General features: G+C 40.9%; 1 protein-coding gene and 1 pseudogene across 1 annotated transcript in view; one reads left to right on the forward strand and one right to left on the reverse strand.

The window, feature by feature from the left end:
• METTL16 (methyltransferase 16, N6-methyladenosine) overlaps positions 1-13,889 on the reverse strand; it is a 96,688-nt gene extending 82,799 nt beyond the window's left edge. The window contains exons 1-2 of the mRNA XM_037491635.2: positions 13,757-13,889; positions 7,904-8,031 (exon numbers count right to left, since the gene is read on the reverse strand). Of these exons, the coding sequence (XP_037347532.1) occupies positions 7,904-8,031 (128 nt within the window). The 5' untranslated portion in view covers positions 13,757-13,889. The remainder of the gene's footprint in view (positions 1-7,903; positions 8,032-13,756) is intronic.
• Positions 2,941-3,408, forward strand: LOC119232945 (protein tyrosine phosphatase type IVA 1-like; annotated as a pseudogene).
• Positions 13,890-18,726: the final 4,837 nt, after the last annotated feature.

Below are 18,726 nucleotides of genomic sequence, written 5' to 3' on the forward strand. Positions count from 1 at the left end.
AAGTCATTTGATCTTGAGGAGTGGAAGAACTATGACCTTTTTCTTTTATGTAGATAATAATTCTATTATGAATGTAGCCAGGAAGGATATATTTCTGGAATTTTTCTATTAAGGTCGCTATAATGTCTGTATAATAAAGACCAATTCCTTTTTCAAAAAAATAGAAACAGGTCCATACAAGTTCAGGGTACTGTTTTCCATAAAAGGAGGACAATTCTGTTGGAAACCAAATCAGGATATTTCCCACAGTGACAGCAATCACCAAAAGATAGTACTGCAGCTTGAGCATTAATTACATAGTTTCAGGAAACACTTGAAGCAGGAGAAATAGCAATATAATTAATGTTTTCTTAGTACCTTCAAACAGAGTTGTTGCTTATGTAAACAATCCTTGTTATTTAAAATATGTGTGTGTATTACTTTGATGGACTAGATCATACAATTTATTAATAAGGAACTATGTCCTAGTTACCAAAAAATACATCAAGCAGAGGCTAGTCTAGCTGAAGTAAACTGAAATAAAAATATCATCTAAGTATCTTTTCTAGATGAGGAAATTCAGTCTTAGACTTTGTTAGCAAAACAAGTGTTCATTTTCTTCTAAGAAAATGGACAGTAATCAGAGGGTTGGAAATGCTTTTGTAGGACAAAGTCTACTCATCCAACTTTACTAGTTAAGTATCTAGGTCACGTTAGCACCCTGGGACATTCAAATATCCTGAGTACAGGCAAGATCTTTTTTCATTCTCATTTCTGAGGTCACAGGAAGGCATAGGAGCTAAAATTAGCTCTCACATGGAAATTAGCAATTTATTCCATCAGCCTTTGTTGTTTGTTTAACATATCCAGCTTCACAAAACAGCCTATTGTCCACAGGTTCATGTCAGACTTCCCCAGAATGACTCCTGCTCTGCTACTGATGAATACAGTATTACCATTATAGATTAAGTTTCAAGAGATACATTGGTTAAAATAATCTCAACATTGTAGAAGCTGAACCTGAAGTAACAACAACAAAGGCTGAAGCCTCCCAATCTTACTCCAAGGTTGGTTTCCATTTATTAGATAACCACTGAGGTGCTAAAAATGGTACAATCACTAAGTATGACAAAGCCCTTCAATGCTGGGTCTTTGGTTTAAAATCAAGTGTCAAACTCAACTGACAGGGCTCAAGTAAATTGCAGTCCCTATGTAGCTGGTTACTATGAAAAAGTAAACTAAAATCTTAACTGCAATGATCAGATATGATTATAACAAAGCAGTGACAGGTGCAAGGAAGATAAACAGATCATACCAGCAATCCTTGTCACTATCAACTACATTAGGATTAATATAAGAGTATCTATTACTTAATAATTGCATACAATGTGGCAGTCACTTTATTTTTTTTTAAAGATGTATTTATTTATGCATACAAGAGCTGGGGTACAGGCCAGAGGTGTGAGGCGTGAGAGGACTCACCAGAGACAAGAGCTGAGAACAGAACAGGCATATTGACTGAAATACACTTGCTGAGGGGAGCAGTGGGCAAGACAGGAGAGGTCTGCTTCACCATATGGGTTGCTCCCTGGTTGGCCGGGGAATCGAACTTGTGCTGCAGTGACTGGCAATAGTTTGATAGTGCTGTCTTTAACTCCTGCGCCACCAGGGAGGCCCCCTGTGCCAGTCACTTTACATGGATACAGCTAAGTTGTTATGATAATCTCCCAAAGTATGTTCTTTCCTCCTTTTTCAGATGAAGAAATTCAGTCTTGGGAAAGTAAAAAATTACCTAAAACTTCACAGCTGTAAATGACACCCTTAAGAATGAGCTTTAGGATGACTCATTCAAGTACTCTCCCTAACAGAGCAAATAAATGATATTTCAGTCTATCTCAGGTCTAATCTTTTGTCTGATAGCCCTTTTCCATCATTTAGCTGATTTTCTATTTTGGCCATTCCTTTTCATGTATCTCATAGAGTTAAAATAAAAAGCCATTATGAAAATAAAGAATACATGAAAATGTAATTAGTACTTGAGATCATTATAATGAATAAAAAAGGGGGAAATTCAAAATAAGAATATTCCATCAATGAAGACAATCAACTACCTGAGTAAACAGGAAGGGAGGTTTAGGAGAAGCTAGGTCATTCACACTGAAAAGAGAAAAAGACAGAAATCATCTCTCTCTAACATCTATCATAGTTCACTTTTAAATATGTTCTATTGCCTACTACATGTAAGTGAATATTGTTTCTGTCCATCTTTAAAGAAATAAGGAGGGTCTCACCTTCTTTCCTTTCCCTTCATAGACAAGTTTGTTTTTTCCTGCCAAAATATTTTAAGTTGACCCACTTGGACAGCTGAAAGCGAAGCTATCAAGTATAGAACTTTTTTTCTAATAAACAAACCCACTCAAGGGAATATGTTAGAGAGAGGCAATTCTAGCTCACACATTTATGGAGTTTCAGAAGGGCAGACAGAGATTACTATCAGGCAGTACTCTATGCAGACAAAGTGAACTAAAGAGTTCATTACTACTCCACTAAGAAGCTTTATGAGAGTGATTAATTTGGATTGACTTGAAATCTGCAGAGTGTTTTGCAAGAGGTCTGACCTGGCTGGGGTAAACTTCAGTGTGCTTCCTTTCTACTGTCTCATTATTACTGAATTCAACAAATAATTGCTGATTTTGTGAGGACGTTCATTTCATTTCCTCTTGCTCCTAATTTTAGTACTTTAAGCACTGAGAATTTCAAGTGGAGTAGACTGAAGTAAACTAAGTTTCTCTGCATCATTTCCAACTTTAAAAATTCTTTCATAACCCTGTTGAGTGCTTTTTTAACTAACATGGGTGAAATGAAGCATCCAGTTCTGTGGAAGTTACATACAAGAGTTACATAACTTGTGGAAGTTACATAACTTCCACAAAACTGGATGCTTCATGAGATTATAAGTAATATGAACATGAAATTATTATTACTTATAATCCAAACAATAAGACCTTAAATATACATATCAACAAACCAACGTAAAAAGTATAAAGATGCCACAATAGTAAGAGTATAAGAAGCAACGTATGACACTACTGCTGTGGCAAAAGAAGGCATTTGTTGTCTGGATTGGCCTTCTGATGATGGGCAACGCCATCTAACAAGATTGTTGATGACTGTTTAAGTCTTGTAAAACAAGTTTTGTAAAGAATCTGGTTGTAATTTTACTGTTCATTGTTATAGCCTTGAAAGAGCTCCAGTACTGGTTGCCCGGCATAAATTGAATATGGAATAAAATATGAAAATGCAGAGCAGTTCATAACACAAAAGCAATGTGGAACTTTTTATGGTAAACTTATAGAGAAGTATTGTCCTAAAATGCAGCTATACTTCAAAGACTCCAGTGGCCACAGAAACAACTGCTGCATTCAATGAAACCGCAGGGGTGCCTGTTACCATTTCCTTAGAAATGGAACTTGAAACAGGACCCAATTTGTTGTACAGATTAGCCAACATGTTGACTTGGTGAATAAGTCTAATGATGTATTTCAATATAGGAGTACTGAAAAGCAGTTTTACCAAGCTTCAACATAATTGCAACCTCTTTTATTTGGGCTATAATCAACCTATTCAAACACTTTGCAAAATATTCTTGCTGTTCAGCACTTAAAAGTTGTGATCATTTGAACCAATTCATCTCTCCTGAATTCATGGAGTATTTTTTTTTTGCGTTAAGTCTTTAAAACGATTCCCATACCAAAATCTTATCAACATACAAGAAATTTAGAAAGATGAGTTGCTAAAATATCCAGCATATTACCTGCTTATTTTTAGTATACAGAACTAAAATCCCAGGAACAATGAACACTCTGGACCTAATGTGTTTTATTCCTTCAGTCATTTCAAACAGAAAGTAAGTAAGTTAATTGCCTGCTCGCTTTATGTTTTAAGTATCCCACATCTGTATCAGTATACATCAGGTTTGGACAAACCCTTATTTTTTTAACCAAGTCTACAGTGGTTATTTCATTTCTATAAATCTCCTTTTGTGCATCCATGGATAACCTCCATTTTGAAAATCTACCTTGTACAAAAGCATATGTTTTCAATGTCTCCCTATAAATGAGTTCTACAATCAGTTTTACTGTTTGTACTTTGGAGTGCAAAGGAAGAGCCTAAAAAAGAATGGGAGGGCTTATTAAGACTTTTTAGTAAAACGTTGCCTTTGTCTTTTGCAGAACATATAGAATAAGCTGCTTTAATATTGTAGCTAAAAAATTCTTAATCATAAAATTTCCAAAATTCTTTCTAAAGATTTTATTATTTTTTAAGACTTATTTTTATTTATGCATATAAGAACTGGGGTATAGGTCAGAGGTGGGGGGGTGAGAGGATTCACCAGAGACAGAGTGGGGAGCAGAATAGGCGTATCTACTGAAATAACACTGCTGAGGGGAAAAGCAGGTGAGACAGGAGAGGTTTGTGCCATGTGGGTTGGGGATCGAACTCCAGCTGCAGTGGCTGCCGATAGCTTGATAGTGCTGACTTCAACCCCTGCGCCACCAGGGAGACTCCTAAAGACTTTTTATTTTTCTTTTGCGTAGAAGAGCTGGGGTGCAGGCCAGAGATGCAGGGGGTGAGAGGATTCACAAATGACAGAGTGGGGAGCAGAACAGGCAGATTTCTGCTGTGCCATATGTAGGTTAGCTCCCTGGCCAGGGATCGAACTCAGGCCATCGAGTTGGGCCCTCAAGATAGTGATAGTGCTGAAACTTAACCCCTAGTCCACCAGGGTGGCCCAAATTTCTGAAATTCTTATAACTTTTTAAATAATTACTGAAGTTGGTTACCAACTTATTTTAGTTTGAAGTGTGATTTATATTCCTTTTCTTTCCACCATCTTTCAAAAAAAAAAAAAGCAGGTTTCTGCACTCCTTTATTTTTAATATGCCTTTATATGCACTTCTAATATTTTATATTCCTTTTAAGCTATGTGATTTGCAAAGGGAAAAAGTTTGTGAAAAGAAACACCCACACAGTCACAGGCGGAATCGTGATTTTTAAAAAAAATATGTCTTCTACCATCTTAGAAATCCTAACCATCTTAAAAATCCTGACTCCTCAATGCCTGAAAAATCAAGTTCATTCTAATTTGCAAGTTATGAAAGGCTCTTTGTGACCTGTTCTTTATTTTCCTTTCAGAAGCATTTTCTGTTATTCCCCAAAGTGCTATCATCTCAGCCAGACTTACAATGCAGTTCCCCAAACTTACCAGGCCTTTCACGAAATTCTGTTCTCTACAGTTGGAATTATTTCCCTTCTATCCAGCCTTCAGTATACAGATCAAAGACTCAGAGTCTTCATTAACACCACCCCATTCACTGCTCTTCTCCCTTTTCAGACTTCGTTTTTTCAATTGCCTATAAAGCACCCTACATGAATATCCTATAGCCTTTTCAGATTCACTGTCCCAAACTGAAAATATCATCTCCCCACAAACCATTTCATTTGTTTCCTACCTCAGTAAACAGCAATACTCGTATCTAAATTGAGTATCTGGCTCATACTTCTTAATATCCACCATATCCTCCTAATTATTTTTTCTTAACGAGAAATGGAGAGAAGGAATAAGAGGTGTCTATACCTGATTTCTCCCCATACATGCCACCAAATTTTGGATGTGGACCAGAGGTGCAGGGGTGAAAGAATTCACCAGAGACAGGGCAGAGAACAGAAAAGGCAGCTTTACTGAAATACACTGCTAAGAGAAGCAGCAGGCCAGACAGAAGAGGTCTGCTGCACCTCCTCTGCTAATCCTATCCAAGAATTTCTCTCACATTCATCTAGACCTCTACCCCCACTGCCTCTACCCAGTTAGAACACCATTATGTCTAACATAGATTATATTTTTAAGACTCATTTATTTTTAAAGATTTATTTATTTATACATATAAGAACGGGGGTACAGGCCAGAGGTGCAGGGGGTGAAAGGATTCACCGGGGACAGAATAGGGAACAGAACAGGCAGACTGACTGAAATACACTGTTGAAGGGAGAAGGGGGCGAGACAGAAGAGGTCTGTGGCGCCATGTGGGTAGCTCCCTGGCCGGGGATCAAACTCATGCTGCAGTGGCTGCAGATAGCTCCATTGACAGGGTTGCGTCTTAACCCCTGTGCCACCAGGGAGGCCCTTGAAGTATATTTTCTAATGTATTCAATATAATAAACTAAACACAATAAATAGTACAAGTATTCATATACAGGGATGTGCTGAACTTTCTATTGAATGAAGGAGACAAAAAAATAACTTGGAAAGCACAAATTCTAGTGCATTTAATTTTGACCTTTGTGTACTGGGGTAAAGGAATAGGGGAAGTCACACATGCCTTTGAGAACCTGCTGAAAATTGAGGATTAACTCCCAGAAAAATTAACATAGACTGCTAGAAGGAAGAGGTCAGCAAAATGTCTTAAGTTCTATGGCACTATTATTCCTTCCTTTCCCCTCTTCTCCATAGTTGAATGGCCACATCTTTCTGCAGGGCAGGTTTGGAATTTCCAATTCCTTATGTCCTCTAGAATTAAGGAATACAGTCAAAGATTCCCTTTTTTAGGGCCTCGCTGGTGGCGCAAGGGGTTAAGCACCGCACTATGGGGCAATCTGCAGCCTCTGCAGCACGAGTTCGATCCCCCGCTGGCCAGGGAGAAACCCACATGGTGAGGCAGACCTCTCCTGTCTCACCCACTGCTCCCCTCAGCAGTGTATTTCAGTTAATCTGCCTGTTTTAGATCCTCTCACCCACAGGATCTCTGGCCTGTGCCCCAGCTCTTACATGCATAAATATATAAATCTTTAAAAAAAAAAAGACTCCCTTTTCTAGGTATAATATACTATTATCATAATCACTGCTATTTCATAAAACATTCAAACTAATGTTTTCTTAAATGTAGTGGCATCCTAAGTAATACTATCTGCAGAATCAGTTTTGGCGTCCTGGTTATTATTTTCCTACCTCACATCAAAATAAACGCACACTTCAAAAAAGGAATCTAGATCCTCATAGTCACCAAGTTGTAGAGCAAAGTCCTAAAGTTTCTACAATTACTGTGGGAACTCTGTTGGATAAGCAACAATTTAGGCAGCATGAGTCAAAAGGAGAGTTAAAAAGCATTTGGGGGGCCTTGCTGGTGGCGCAAGGAATTAAGTCTCAAGCACTATGAGGCTATCTGCAGCCACTGCAGCATGAGTTTGATCCCCAGCCAGGAAGCTAAACCACATGGTGCAGCAGACCTCGCCTATCTCACCCGCTGCTTCCCTCAGCAGTATAATTCAGTGGATCCGCCTGTTCTGCTCTCCACTCTGTCTCTGTGAATCCTCTCACCCCCTCTCCGACACCTCCGGCCTATACCCCAGCTTTTGTATGCATGAATAAATAAATTAAAAAAAAAATAAATAAAAAGCATTCGGTATAATTCTCTCATTTTATAGATTAAAAACCTGAAACCCAAAGAGTTTAAGTAATTTGTCCAAGATAATGAGTTTTTTTTTAAAGATTTATTTATTTGTGCGTAGAAGAAATGGGGTGTAGGCCAGAGGTGAGGGAGTGAGAGGATTCACTACAGACAAAGAGTGGGGAGCAGAACAGGTAGATTTACTGAAATACACTGCTGAGAGGAGCAGTCAGAGAGATGGGAGAGGTCTGCTGCGCCATGGGTAGAATAGCTCCCCGGTGGAATTGAAATCAGTCCTTAGCAGTGATAGAACTGAAACTCTAGGCCACCAGGGAAGTCCATGTCATGAGAAGTTTAAAGGAATGTCTAGGATTAATGTTCAGGTCTACAATCAAGTCTAGTATATTTTCCACTTTACCATGTCCATTCAGATTACACTAGGATAATACAGCATTAAGAATTCTTCAGTTGTTACCTACCTCACTCTTCCATTCAGATTTAACTGAACATGCTGCTTAAAATCTGGGTATTTGGATGCCAGATATGCGAAGTCAGGAGGTTTGTCCTTGTATCTATTTCTTGCATGCATTGATTTACTCAGAGCCATCTTTAAAAAGAAAAAAGGGGGAAATCAGAATATTAAATTTAAAAATCACAAATGGGGAAAAGTTGTGGTTGCTAAATCAAGTTACAACCAACACATCTTTGCCAATCAAGTGAGAGTATTATTTTTTAAATGTACACAATAAATAGCTAAGCTATGGAAACAACCCAAATGCCCAAAAATAGATGAATGGATCAAAAAGATGTGGTACATATACACAATGGAATATTACTCAGCAATCAAAAAAGATAAACATATGCAGTTTGCAGCAACGTGGATGGAGCTAGAAGGGATCATGCTCAACGAAATGAGTCAGAAATAAAAAGAAAAATACCGGATGGTCTCACTCATAGCAAGAATTTAGAAAACCTAAATAAGGGACCAGGAAAAAGACTAATTAGTACTAAGTAAAAATCAAAATCAATAAGCAACTATAAACCAGAGACACACTACGGGGCAGGGGCGGGGGGGATTGGAAGGATTAGGGTCAAAATAAGGGGGGGTGCAATTGTATGGGGAATATAACCAAAATGAAAATGCATACATTGTACAAAAATGAAAAATGCTGTAAGAATTATATAAAATAAAATATTTTAAAAAATAAATTTAAAAAATGTACACAATAAACATATGTAAGATGATCAACATCGTCAGTCATCAGAGAAATGAAATCAAAAATAAGATATCGGGCCTCCCCGGTGGCGCAGTGGTTGAGCGCTGGGTTGCGAAGCTGCCTGCGGCCTCTGCGGCGCCGGTTCGATCCCCGGCTGCTCCCCGGCCACCGGAGGAGGGTCCCACTTGGCGCGCAGACCTCTCCTGCCGCCCGCTGCTCCCCTCAGCAGTGCACTTCGGTCCTTCTGCCTGCTCTGCTCCCCGCTCTGGCTCTGGTGAATTCTCTCACCCTCCCGCGCTTCTGACTGTACCCAGTGCATGTATAAATAAAACAAACAAACAAATAAATAAATAAATAAAACATGCCTCTATTTTAAAAAATTAAAAAAAAAAATAAGATATCACTTAGTATCATAAGGTTATAGCTATCATTTAATATTTTTTAAAGCACAAGTGTTGACAACATTATGGGACACTGGAGTCATGTGCTGCAAGTGGGAATATAAAATGGCACAACTGCCATAGAAAACTGTCAGTTCTTTAAAAAGTTAAATATAAAATTATCATATGATCCAGTAATTCCACTCCAAGATATATACCCAAATGAACTGAAAGCAGGGATGCAAACAGATACTTGAATACCAACATTCAACAGCAGCATTATTCACAGTAGTTCAAAGGGGATAAGACCCAAAGTATCCATAAATACATGAATAAATATAATATGGTATCCACATAAAACAGAATATTATTTGGTTAAAAAAATAAAAACCTGACACATGCTAAACATAGATGAATATAAAAACATACAAAGGAACAAGTCACACTCCAAAGGTCAAACATTGTATTATTCTACTTGTATGAGGTACCAAGAATACACAAATTCATAGGACAGAGTAGAAGTTAGCAGGATTGGGGGTGAAAGGAACGGTGAGTTGTTGTTTAAAAGCATTTGCTTTCTGTTTAGGATGATAAACAGGTGTTTGAAAACAAACATAATTGCATCTTCTTTTGGATTACAAAGAAAAAAAGTCATTGTGATGGGTTAGTAAATCTCTAAATAGTTGATAATTAAAAACTATTTTAGTATTTATAGCTGCATGATAGGCGCCTTTTTTCTCTACGTCATTCTTCATTTTCCACTTTTTAAAAAATGAGCATTTATCTAAACAGTATTAAGCTAGAAACCTAGAAATCAACCAATAGTTCTCTCTCTCAACATATCCTAATAAATCACTATTCAGGAGGATTTACCCTCTAAATAGCACTCAAATTCATCTATTTTTTCCTATCTCCAGCAATATCAGCCCAGGACAAGTTACCTAGACTGCTACAACAGCCTCTTAATTGGTCACGGTAAATCCACTCTTACTTTCTTTCCACCTGGCAGCAGTCGTTTCTAAACACAAATCTCATTATGTTCTCATATGCCCACTTGCTCTAAACCTTCCTCTTAGGAGAAAATAAAAACCATTACTTCAGTGTACTTAAAAGGCCCAGCATGGTGTGGCCTATACCTAATTTTTTTTACAGCCTCAATTTAAGTCTCACCCTTTGCCTTTGCTCTTCTTTCTGTTACTCCACTGGCAATAGGATATTTACTTCTTTGTCTATAATGTTCCCTCCTCCTTGCCACCTGAGGAACTCCCACTCTTCCTTACTGTCACAGTTCAAGCACTGCTTCTTCAGGAAGATCCTTCCTTCCCCTAATCTCCCCGGTTAAGATATATCCCCTCCTAAAAAGTCTCCTAGATACCTCTCCTTTGCAGGTTTTGTATTATACATCCCAGCTTTATATAATAAATCTGCAAACACTCTTTCAAAGGTTTTCGTGACAGCTTTTTAAAACCAGTTTCTTTTCTTTTTTTAATTTAAGTACCACTGTTTTACATCCCTGGGTGTATTAGCCTTAGCACTTGCACCACAGTCCTTTGTGCTCTCTCCTCACCCCACCTCCCCCCTCTGGATGCCTCCTCTTAAGGATTTAACAACCATTTCAAAAAAAAGAATTGTCTTCAGACCAGACCATGGCTCAAAAATGTTTCATATACAGTATGTCCAAATCTCACACACGTCCAAAACTAAATCACTTCTATCCATCCCAAATTGATTCTATTCTAATCTTCCCTATTTTGCTGAACAAACGCCACCTCTCACTCAGTTGCACAAGCCTGAAATCTTTAGCATTTTCACCACACCACCCTCCCCCCATTTTAAACATACCATGTCCTCAATATTCTTTATCTCCTAATTATTTCTTGACCCTATCCATTTTTCACCCTTCATTAACACCTATGTTTCTAGCCCAAATCATCATTTTTCTTGGGTTACTCTAATAGCCCCTGTCTTATCTCTCTGTAACCACTTTAGCCCCTGCAATACACTTTTCACCTGACATGTCCAGCCCTAACATACATCTGAACATTCCTCTCTAAATCCCTTTAGTGGCTTCCTAAAGTCCAAAACCATTAAGAACACTAAATCTAGGCTTTACCTAAATCTATGTAAAGCCAAAGAACACTAAATCTAGACTTTACCTATCCCTCCAATCTCATTTGTTGCCACTTTGTCCTTCCTGTACTATGGCATACTAGTCTTTCATTTTCCTTCACAGTATCTGTATGCCCAACCATCTGCTTCTCTTACAGACAGAGTCTCCTTACCCTTCTAACTATACCTTCATGTCATGAAGGTTCACTAGCCCTTCAAATCATTCTGATCATAATTTTCTCAAGTAGGTAGGCTTTTCCAGACATCACAAACCCAATCAGATGCTGACCCTATATGCTTTCAAAGTACTCTGTCCATTTCCTTCAGAGCTCTTTAGTTTACTCTTATCTATCTCCCTCATCCCCACACCCCTGACTGCAACCCTCCATGTTATTCTTCACTGTACATCCCAGCAACTGGCATACAGTAAATACTTGTTGAGTGAACTCATAATTCAAAATTTGGAAGAATTAATAGTCACTTTGAGTTCTAGGGCAAGTTAGGGATAATTAGACAGCTTCAAGGGCAGTGCAGGGACTTCAGGAGAGTTAAGGAAGGAAGGGTCCAGAGACAAGTGCAACAAATTCCAAAGGGGACTAATCAAACATCCCAGGACTAGGGGCAACAGAACATTCCTAGACAAGGAAGATAAAGAAAAAAGATAAGTCTGGGACACAGAGACTTAGTTCTGGGCACAGAACTTTAGGCAGTGAGTGAGACCACCAAGAACTAACCAATCACAAAGAGACAGGTGGAGCTTTAGAATGATTAGGGTAAGAAAGTGTATATTCCCTGAGGGACAACTCCACATCTGCCTCCTCACGCATCCCTGGCCTGGTTCCATGGGCCTGGGAGTACTACTTTATTTTTGTTTCTTTTCTCAATAAGCTTTTTTCTTTCTCTAAACAAATCTGCCTCTTTTCTTCGCTTGCTTGTCTAAGCATCTGCGAAGTTCCAGCTGCCGCTTCGTGAGACACCAACCCATGGTGGTCTAGTGGCTGGGACTCAGTGCTGCCACTGCAGCCTGGGATCCATTCCTGGCTGGGAGACCAGGCCCAAAAAGCTGAAATTACACTATCAACTTAGAAGTTTTTCAGCACACCAAATTACCACCTTTAGTGACACACATTATTACAGAAATGATTATACAAATTTTAATTTACTGACATTAACATATCCTTTACAGACTATCAGGAAAGAAGGGAACATAAAACTAGGACAAGATGCAGTTTCCCTCCAAAATTGAAAGGAAAATGCTTTCCTTATTGTGATTCTAGCAAGCAACAAAAAAAGGAAACTCTAAAATTTCAAGAGACTGATATATGGTGGCTCTGCAACAGTTTAAGTTTCTAAAGACTACACAGCATACATCAACATTCACACATGAAATTCTGAACATATATGAAACAAATTAAATGACAGATATGGCAGATCTAATTCATTTCATACATTACCAAACCTTTCTGATCAGGACAGATGCAGAATGAACTAATAAAATCACTTTTTTGCTAACCAAGCTCCTAATACAGGAAACGGGATCTTAGCTGATTATCTGTGATCTCCCTACTTCTCTCTAACCTAATCTATTTTCCTGGCTCATTGTGCTCAAACTACACTGGCCTCCATGTTGTTCCTTTATCAAGTTTGGCCCACTCCTACCTCAGGGCTTTTGTATTTGCTGTTTGGTCTGTTTTTCCCCTAGAAATGCATACATATAAGGTTATCTTCAACTGGTTCAGGTCTTTGATCAAATGTCACCTTTTTATCGATGCATTTCCTCAGTACCTCCATTTAAATGGACAGTGAATGAACACACTCCAGATAAAACTTACCCATCTGTATATGTTTTAAATCGGTCCTGCCAGCTAAGTGTCACAAAGGAAAACATAGTCTATCTTGTTCACTGTAACATGCCAATGCCTAAAACAGGGTAAAGAGTAGGCATTCAACAAGTATTTATTGATTGAAAGCACGATGGTACTGTTCACGTTCTCGTTAAGCAGTCACCATCTTGACTCTTAAAAAGACTCAGCCTGAGGGTTGGAGTTTTTTCTTCCAGGTTACCCAAATCAGCCCAGAAAGCTAACGCAGTAGATCCTAGAAGCTAACGGTTCGACTTTCTTTGATCTTTCCCATCTACATGATCTGTTTCTTAGATTTCTACGGAACCTTAACAAAGCTCTTCAACTATTGTATATCGTAACACAAAATAAAGTCTAAATCGCGCTTTCAACACTTGAATTCTTTCTGCACAGATTCCATCTACTTCAACCCCAATTTCCGGCTCTTCCCCTCTCCTCGCCTTCTCTTATAAACCCAACTTCTTCCTCTAGTCCCGCCAATACCAGTTGTCCATCTCTTCTACATCTCTTATTTTACAACTCAGTTAAGTTTTCCCGTTTGTTTCTCTTTCTCTCCCTCTATCCCCCTCCAACTCCCCTTCGCTCTTTGCCTACATCCCATTTTCCCTCCCACCCACCCACCCACACGCTGGCGCGCGCTTCGGTCTCCCTAGACCTTTCACGGGCCCAGCACTTCATAGCCCCAGATAGAGAGAATGAGGATCGTGAATGATATATACATGAAATGAACGCACAACCAGAGTGCGAAATAGTAAGTAACTCACCTCTGAAGTCAAGATCCCTACCAGTCTGGGTTAGACCTCTACACCCACAGGCTTAAGCCACGCGCAGAGCGAAGCTCCCAGAAACGCAGATGCTACGCTCGCACAGCGCCGCCATCTTGGCCGGCCATCTAGTCTCATGATTGGACGAGTCACTCTCGCGCGATCTGTGGCAGATTCCGAAGAGAGAAGAAGCTGTCGCGAGACTTGGTGTCTGCCGCTCCAGCTTTCAGAAGGAGGGGGTGTGATAGGGCGCGGTGTCGTGTGCTTCAGGGCGCTGCTTTAGAATCAGCTAGGCAATTTGATTTTCATTTTTAAACGTAGCGTTTGTTTTTATTTAGCTTTCTGGGCTCCGCTCGAGATACTAAATAATGCTTTGGGGCCTCCCCTGGTGGCGCAGCAGTTGAGCGCTGGGCTGCGAAGCTGCCTGCAGCCTCTGCAGCGCCAGTTCGATCCCCGGTCGCCGGGCGAGGGTCCCACATGGCGCGCAGACCTCTCCTGCTGCCCGCTGCTCCCCTCAGCAGTGTATTTCATCACGCTGCCTGTTCTGTTCCCTGCTCTGGCTCTGGTGAATTCTCTCACCCTCCCGCACTTCTGACTGTACCCAATGCTTGTATAAATAAATAAATAAATCTGAAAAAAAAAAAAAAAGTGCATACAACTCATAACAAAAGGTGATAAATTTTCACCTGGTACCACTTTCCTAGTACCACTCTCTAAAACATCTTTTTTAAAGGATTGATTTATTTATTTATACAAACACTGGGTACAGTCAGAAGCGTGGGAGGGTGAGAGAATTCACCAGAGCCAGAGCGGGGAGCAGAACAGGCAGAAGGACCGAAGCACACTGCTGAGGGGAGCAGCGGGCGGCAGGAGAGGTCTGCGCGCCATGTGGGACCCTCGCCTGTGGCAGGGCATAGAACCGACACTGCAGAGGCTGCAGGTAGCTTTGCAGCCCAGCACTCAACCGCTGCGCCCCCAGGGGAGACCCTCTAAAACATTTTTTTTTTGGAAGATTCATTTATTTATGCATACAAGAACTGGGGTACAGGTCAGAGGTGCAGAAGGTGAGAGGATTCACCAAAGGCAGAATGGGGACCAGAACAGGCAATACAGTGCTGAGGGGAGCAGTGGGCAAGAAAGGAGGGGTCTGCTGCGCCATGTGGGTCACCTCCCAGGCCAGGGATTGAACTCTTGCTGCAGTAGCTGGGGATAGCTTTATAGTGCTGACACTTAACCCCTTGCACCACCAGGTAGGCCCTAAAAAATTTTTTTTAAGCTTGCCTAGGTTCTAGTAATTATGCAAACACTTACGACAAACTATTGCCATGAGACAAAGAGACAGGGAGTAAAGAATGGAGACTTCAGCTTTATGCAGAACTGAGTGTGCCAGTAGTTAACTTAGAAAAACTATGTGTTGCATTATCTATTGTATAACAAACAACCCCAAAATGTATAACTAAAAACAACAGCCCGTTCATTTTCTCACTATTTTGAAATCTAATCTGGGATTAGCATTGTTATTTTTCTTTCTGTTGGCCTTACTGCTGCTGGTCATAGCATCAGCCGAGGGCTGCTTCATCTGGAATGACTGGGCCTCTCTCTCCCTGTAATCTCATAGTCTCTCCCTCTGCATGTGATCTTTTCATATAATCTCTCCAATAGAATAACCAGACTTCTTCCATGTTGACTCACATCTTCCAGAAGGGCAAAAGTAGAAGCTGTTAGGTCTTTTTAAGAATTAGGCTCAAAACTGGTGCTTTGATAATTCTATTTATTTTATTTATTTATTTTTGAAGATGTATTTATTTATGCATACAAGAATTGGGTGTAAACCAGAAGTGTGGGTGGGGGGGTGAGAGGATTCACCAGAAGGAGTGGGGAGCAGACCAGGCAGATCTACTGAAATTCACTGCTGAAGGGAGCAGTGGGAGAGACTGGAGAGGTCTGCTTTGCCATGTGGGTTAGCTCCCTGACCAGTGGGGGTTGAACTTGTGCTGCAGTGGCTGTCGATAGCTTGATAGTGCTCTCTTTAACCCCTGCGCCACTAGGAATACCCCTCTAGTCAAAATCTGACGGTTCAAATTCAAGAGGAGGGGATTTTTTTTTTTTTAAGATTTATTTATTTATTTATACAAGCACTGGGTACAGTCAGAAGTGCGGGAGGGTGAGAGAATTCACCAGAGCCAGAGCGGGGAACAGAACAGGCAGCGTGATGAAATACACTGCTGAGGGGAGCAGTGGGCGTGGCAGGAGAGGTCCGTGGCGCCATGGGGGACCCTCACCAGTGGCCAGGTATCGAACCGGTGCTGCAGAGGCTGCAGGCAGCTTCTCAGCCCAGCACTCAACCGCTGCGCCACCAGGGGAGGCCCTCAAGGGGAGGGGATTATGCCAGAGCACCCTTCAATACTAGAAAGGATGGCTCACTGGGTACAACAATGTAGCAGAACACCACAGATAGTTTTCTGTATTTTATTAATGATGACATTGGTACCAATTATTAGTAGTAGTACTTGCTTCTGGAAAAGTGCAAGAGAAAATGGCCTTGGAGGTATGCCTGTTAGGATTGAAACTGGATTGTATTTACGTATCTAGTGAATTTCTCCGTTAGCTCCAGAGATCCGACTCCCATATGGGTTGAGTCATAGAGATCCTAGTTCTGCAACCAAAGAACTGGGGCTTGAATCCTGGCCATACCACTTATTAACCTTGTGATTACAGGCAATTTAGATAAACTCTTCAAACCTCAGTTTGCTCAAAATTGCAAAATGGAATAGTAATCTCAGGGTTGTGAGAAATCAGATAATGAATATAAAACATGTAACATAGGGCCTCCCTGGTGGTGCAGTCGGTTGAGCACCACACTGTGAGGCTATCCGTGGCCTCTGCAACACTGGTTCAATCCTGGCCGGCCAGGGAGAAACCCACATGGTGCAGCGGACCTCTCCTGTCTCGGCCGCTGCTACCCTCAGCATATTTCGTCAGTCTGCCTGTTCTGTTCCCCGCTCTGTCTCTGGTGGGTCCTCTTTTTTTTTTTTTAAAGATTTATTTATTTATTTATACAAGCACTGGGTACAGTCAGAAGCGCGGGAGGGTGAGAGAATTCACCAGAGCCAGAGCGGGGAGCAGAGCAGGCAGAAGGACCGAAGTACACTGCTGAGGGGAGCAGCAGGCGGCAGGAGAGGTCTGCGTGCCATGCGGGACCCTCCTCCGGTGGCCGGGGAGCAGCCGGGGATCGAACCAGTGCTGCAGAGGCTGCGGGCAGCTTCGCAACCCAGCGTTCAACCACTGCGCCACCAGGGACGCCCTCTGGTGGGTCCTCTTGTCCTCCCGCACATCTGGTCTGTACTCCGGTTCTTATATAAATAAATGGATCTTAAAAAATAAAACAAAACATGTAGCAGAGTTTCTGAAACACAGTGACATTTTTATTACAGTATTCCTAATAACTTCTCTAGTCAGTTACCATGTAAAAATTATTTCATAAAGATAAAACATATTCACTGTAGAAAATTTGAAAAAATTTAAATAATAACGGAAAGTATGAAAAAGAAAACGAAAATTATCTAAAATCTCTCAGTAACAGTGTAATCCCCATAAAAAGGGGAGATTCCATGTTCTCTGCCCACCTATTGGAGAGTGGAGCTGAGCACTGAGCACATGTTAGAGGAGACTTAGTAAAGAGAAGACCTGGAAAAGGCACATGGAGCAAATAGATGTGTGAAGAAGCCACCCTTGATTCTCAGCCGTGGACTTGTACACAGAGACTTGGGGGACAGGGAAGGAGACACTTAGAAGAGATGTGGGTAAGAGACCCACATGGGAGGGTGATAATGGCAGCCTTTATCTTGCTTTGTATTTTGATTTTGCTCTTTTCCTTCTAGACTTGCCTGGCCCCTTCTAGCCCTTTCCAATGGTTCCCCACCAGAAGATGCCTTAGACTTGTGGCAAGCTTTCCCAGTCTCAGTGACCCTGCTTTGGGCCAACCTTGTTTGGGCATTTACTCATGGTGGGGTGGGATGGGTAATTTCGGGTATTTAATTGGAAACTTTTATTTATTTGTTTGTTTGTTTGTTTGTTTGTTTAAAAATATTTATTTATTTATCCATACAAGCACTGGGACAGTCAGAAGCACGGGAGGGTGAGAGAGAATTCACCAGAGCCAGAGCAGGGAGCAGAACAGACAGACTGACAAAATACACTGCTGAGGGGAGCAGCGGGCACAGCAGTAGAGGTCTGTGCGCCATGTGGGACCCTCGCCAGTGGCCAGGGATGGAACTAGTGCTGCAGAGGCTGCGGGCAGTTTCACAGCCCAGCGCTCAACTGCTGCGCCACCGGGGAGGCCCTTATTTATTTTTTTTTAAAGATTTATTTTTATTTATTTATGCATACAAGAACTGAGGTATAGGCCAGAGGTGCATGAGGGTGGAAAGGATGGTGAGAGGATTCACCAGAGACACAGCGGGAAGCAGAACAGGCAAGATCTACTGAAATATACTTTTGAGGGGAACAGTGGGCTAGACAGGAGAGGTCTGTTTTGCCTTGTGGGTTAGCTCCCTGGCTGGGGATCAAATTCATGCTGCAGTGGCTGGCAATAGCTTGATAGTGCTGAGACTTTAAACCCCTACACCACCACAGAGTCCCCTAATTGGAAACTTTCAACTAAATATATTCTCTTTTTTTCTCTCCTTTGCACACTAATTATATTAAAGTTCTTTTCTATTGAAGGTCTTTCACACTAGCAGTATGTTTTGTCTATGTGGCAGATGGCAGAACCCATTTAGCGTGTTCAGGTTTGGGGGTCCCAGGGTGCCCCTCATTCTGCCTACTAACATCACCACTTAGATCCAATCATCATCAAATGATACTTCTACATTTCTATATATTCACAAGGCCATCATTTTTAAAAACTAGTTTCCCTATGGGTAGACGTAGGTTGGTCTACTCCCAAATTATGGTACAATGATAAATAC

Source organism: Talpa occidentalis, unplaced genomic scaffold (genome assembly GCF_014898055.3).
Source record: "Talpa occidentalis isolate TD23 unplaced genomic scaffold, MPIMG_talOcc4v2.1 talOcc4.7, whole genome shotgun sequence".
Classification (NCBI taxonomy): domain Eukaryota; kingdom Metazoa; phylum Chordata; class Mammalia; order Eulipotyphla; family Talpidae; genus Talpa; species Talpa occidentalis.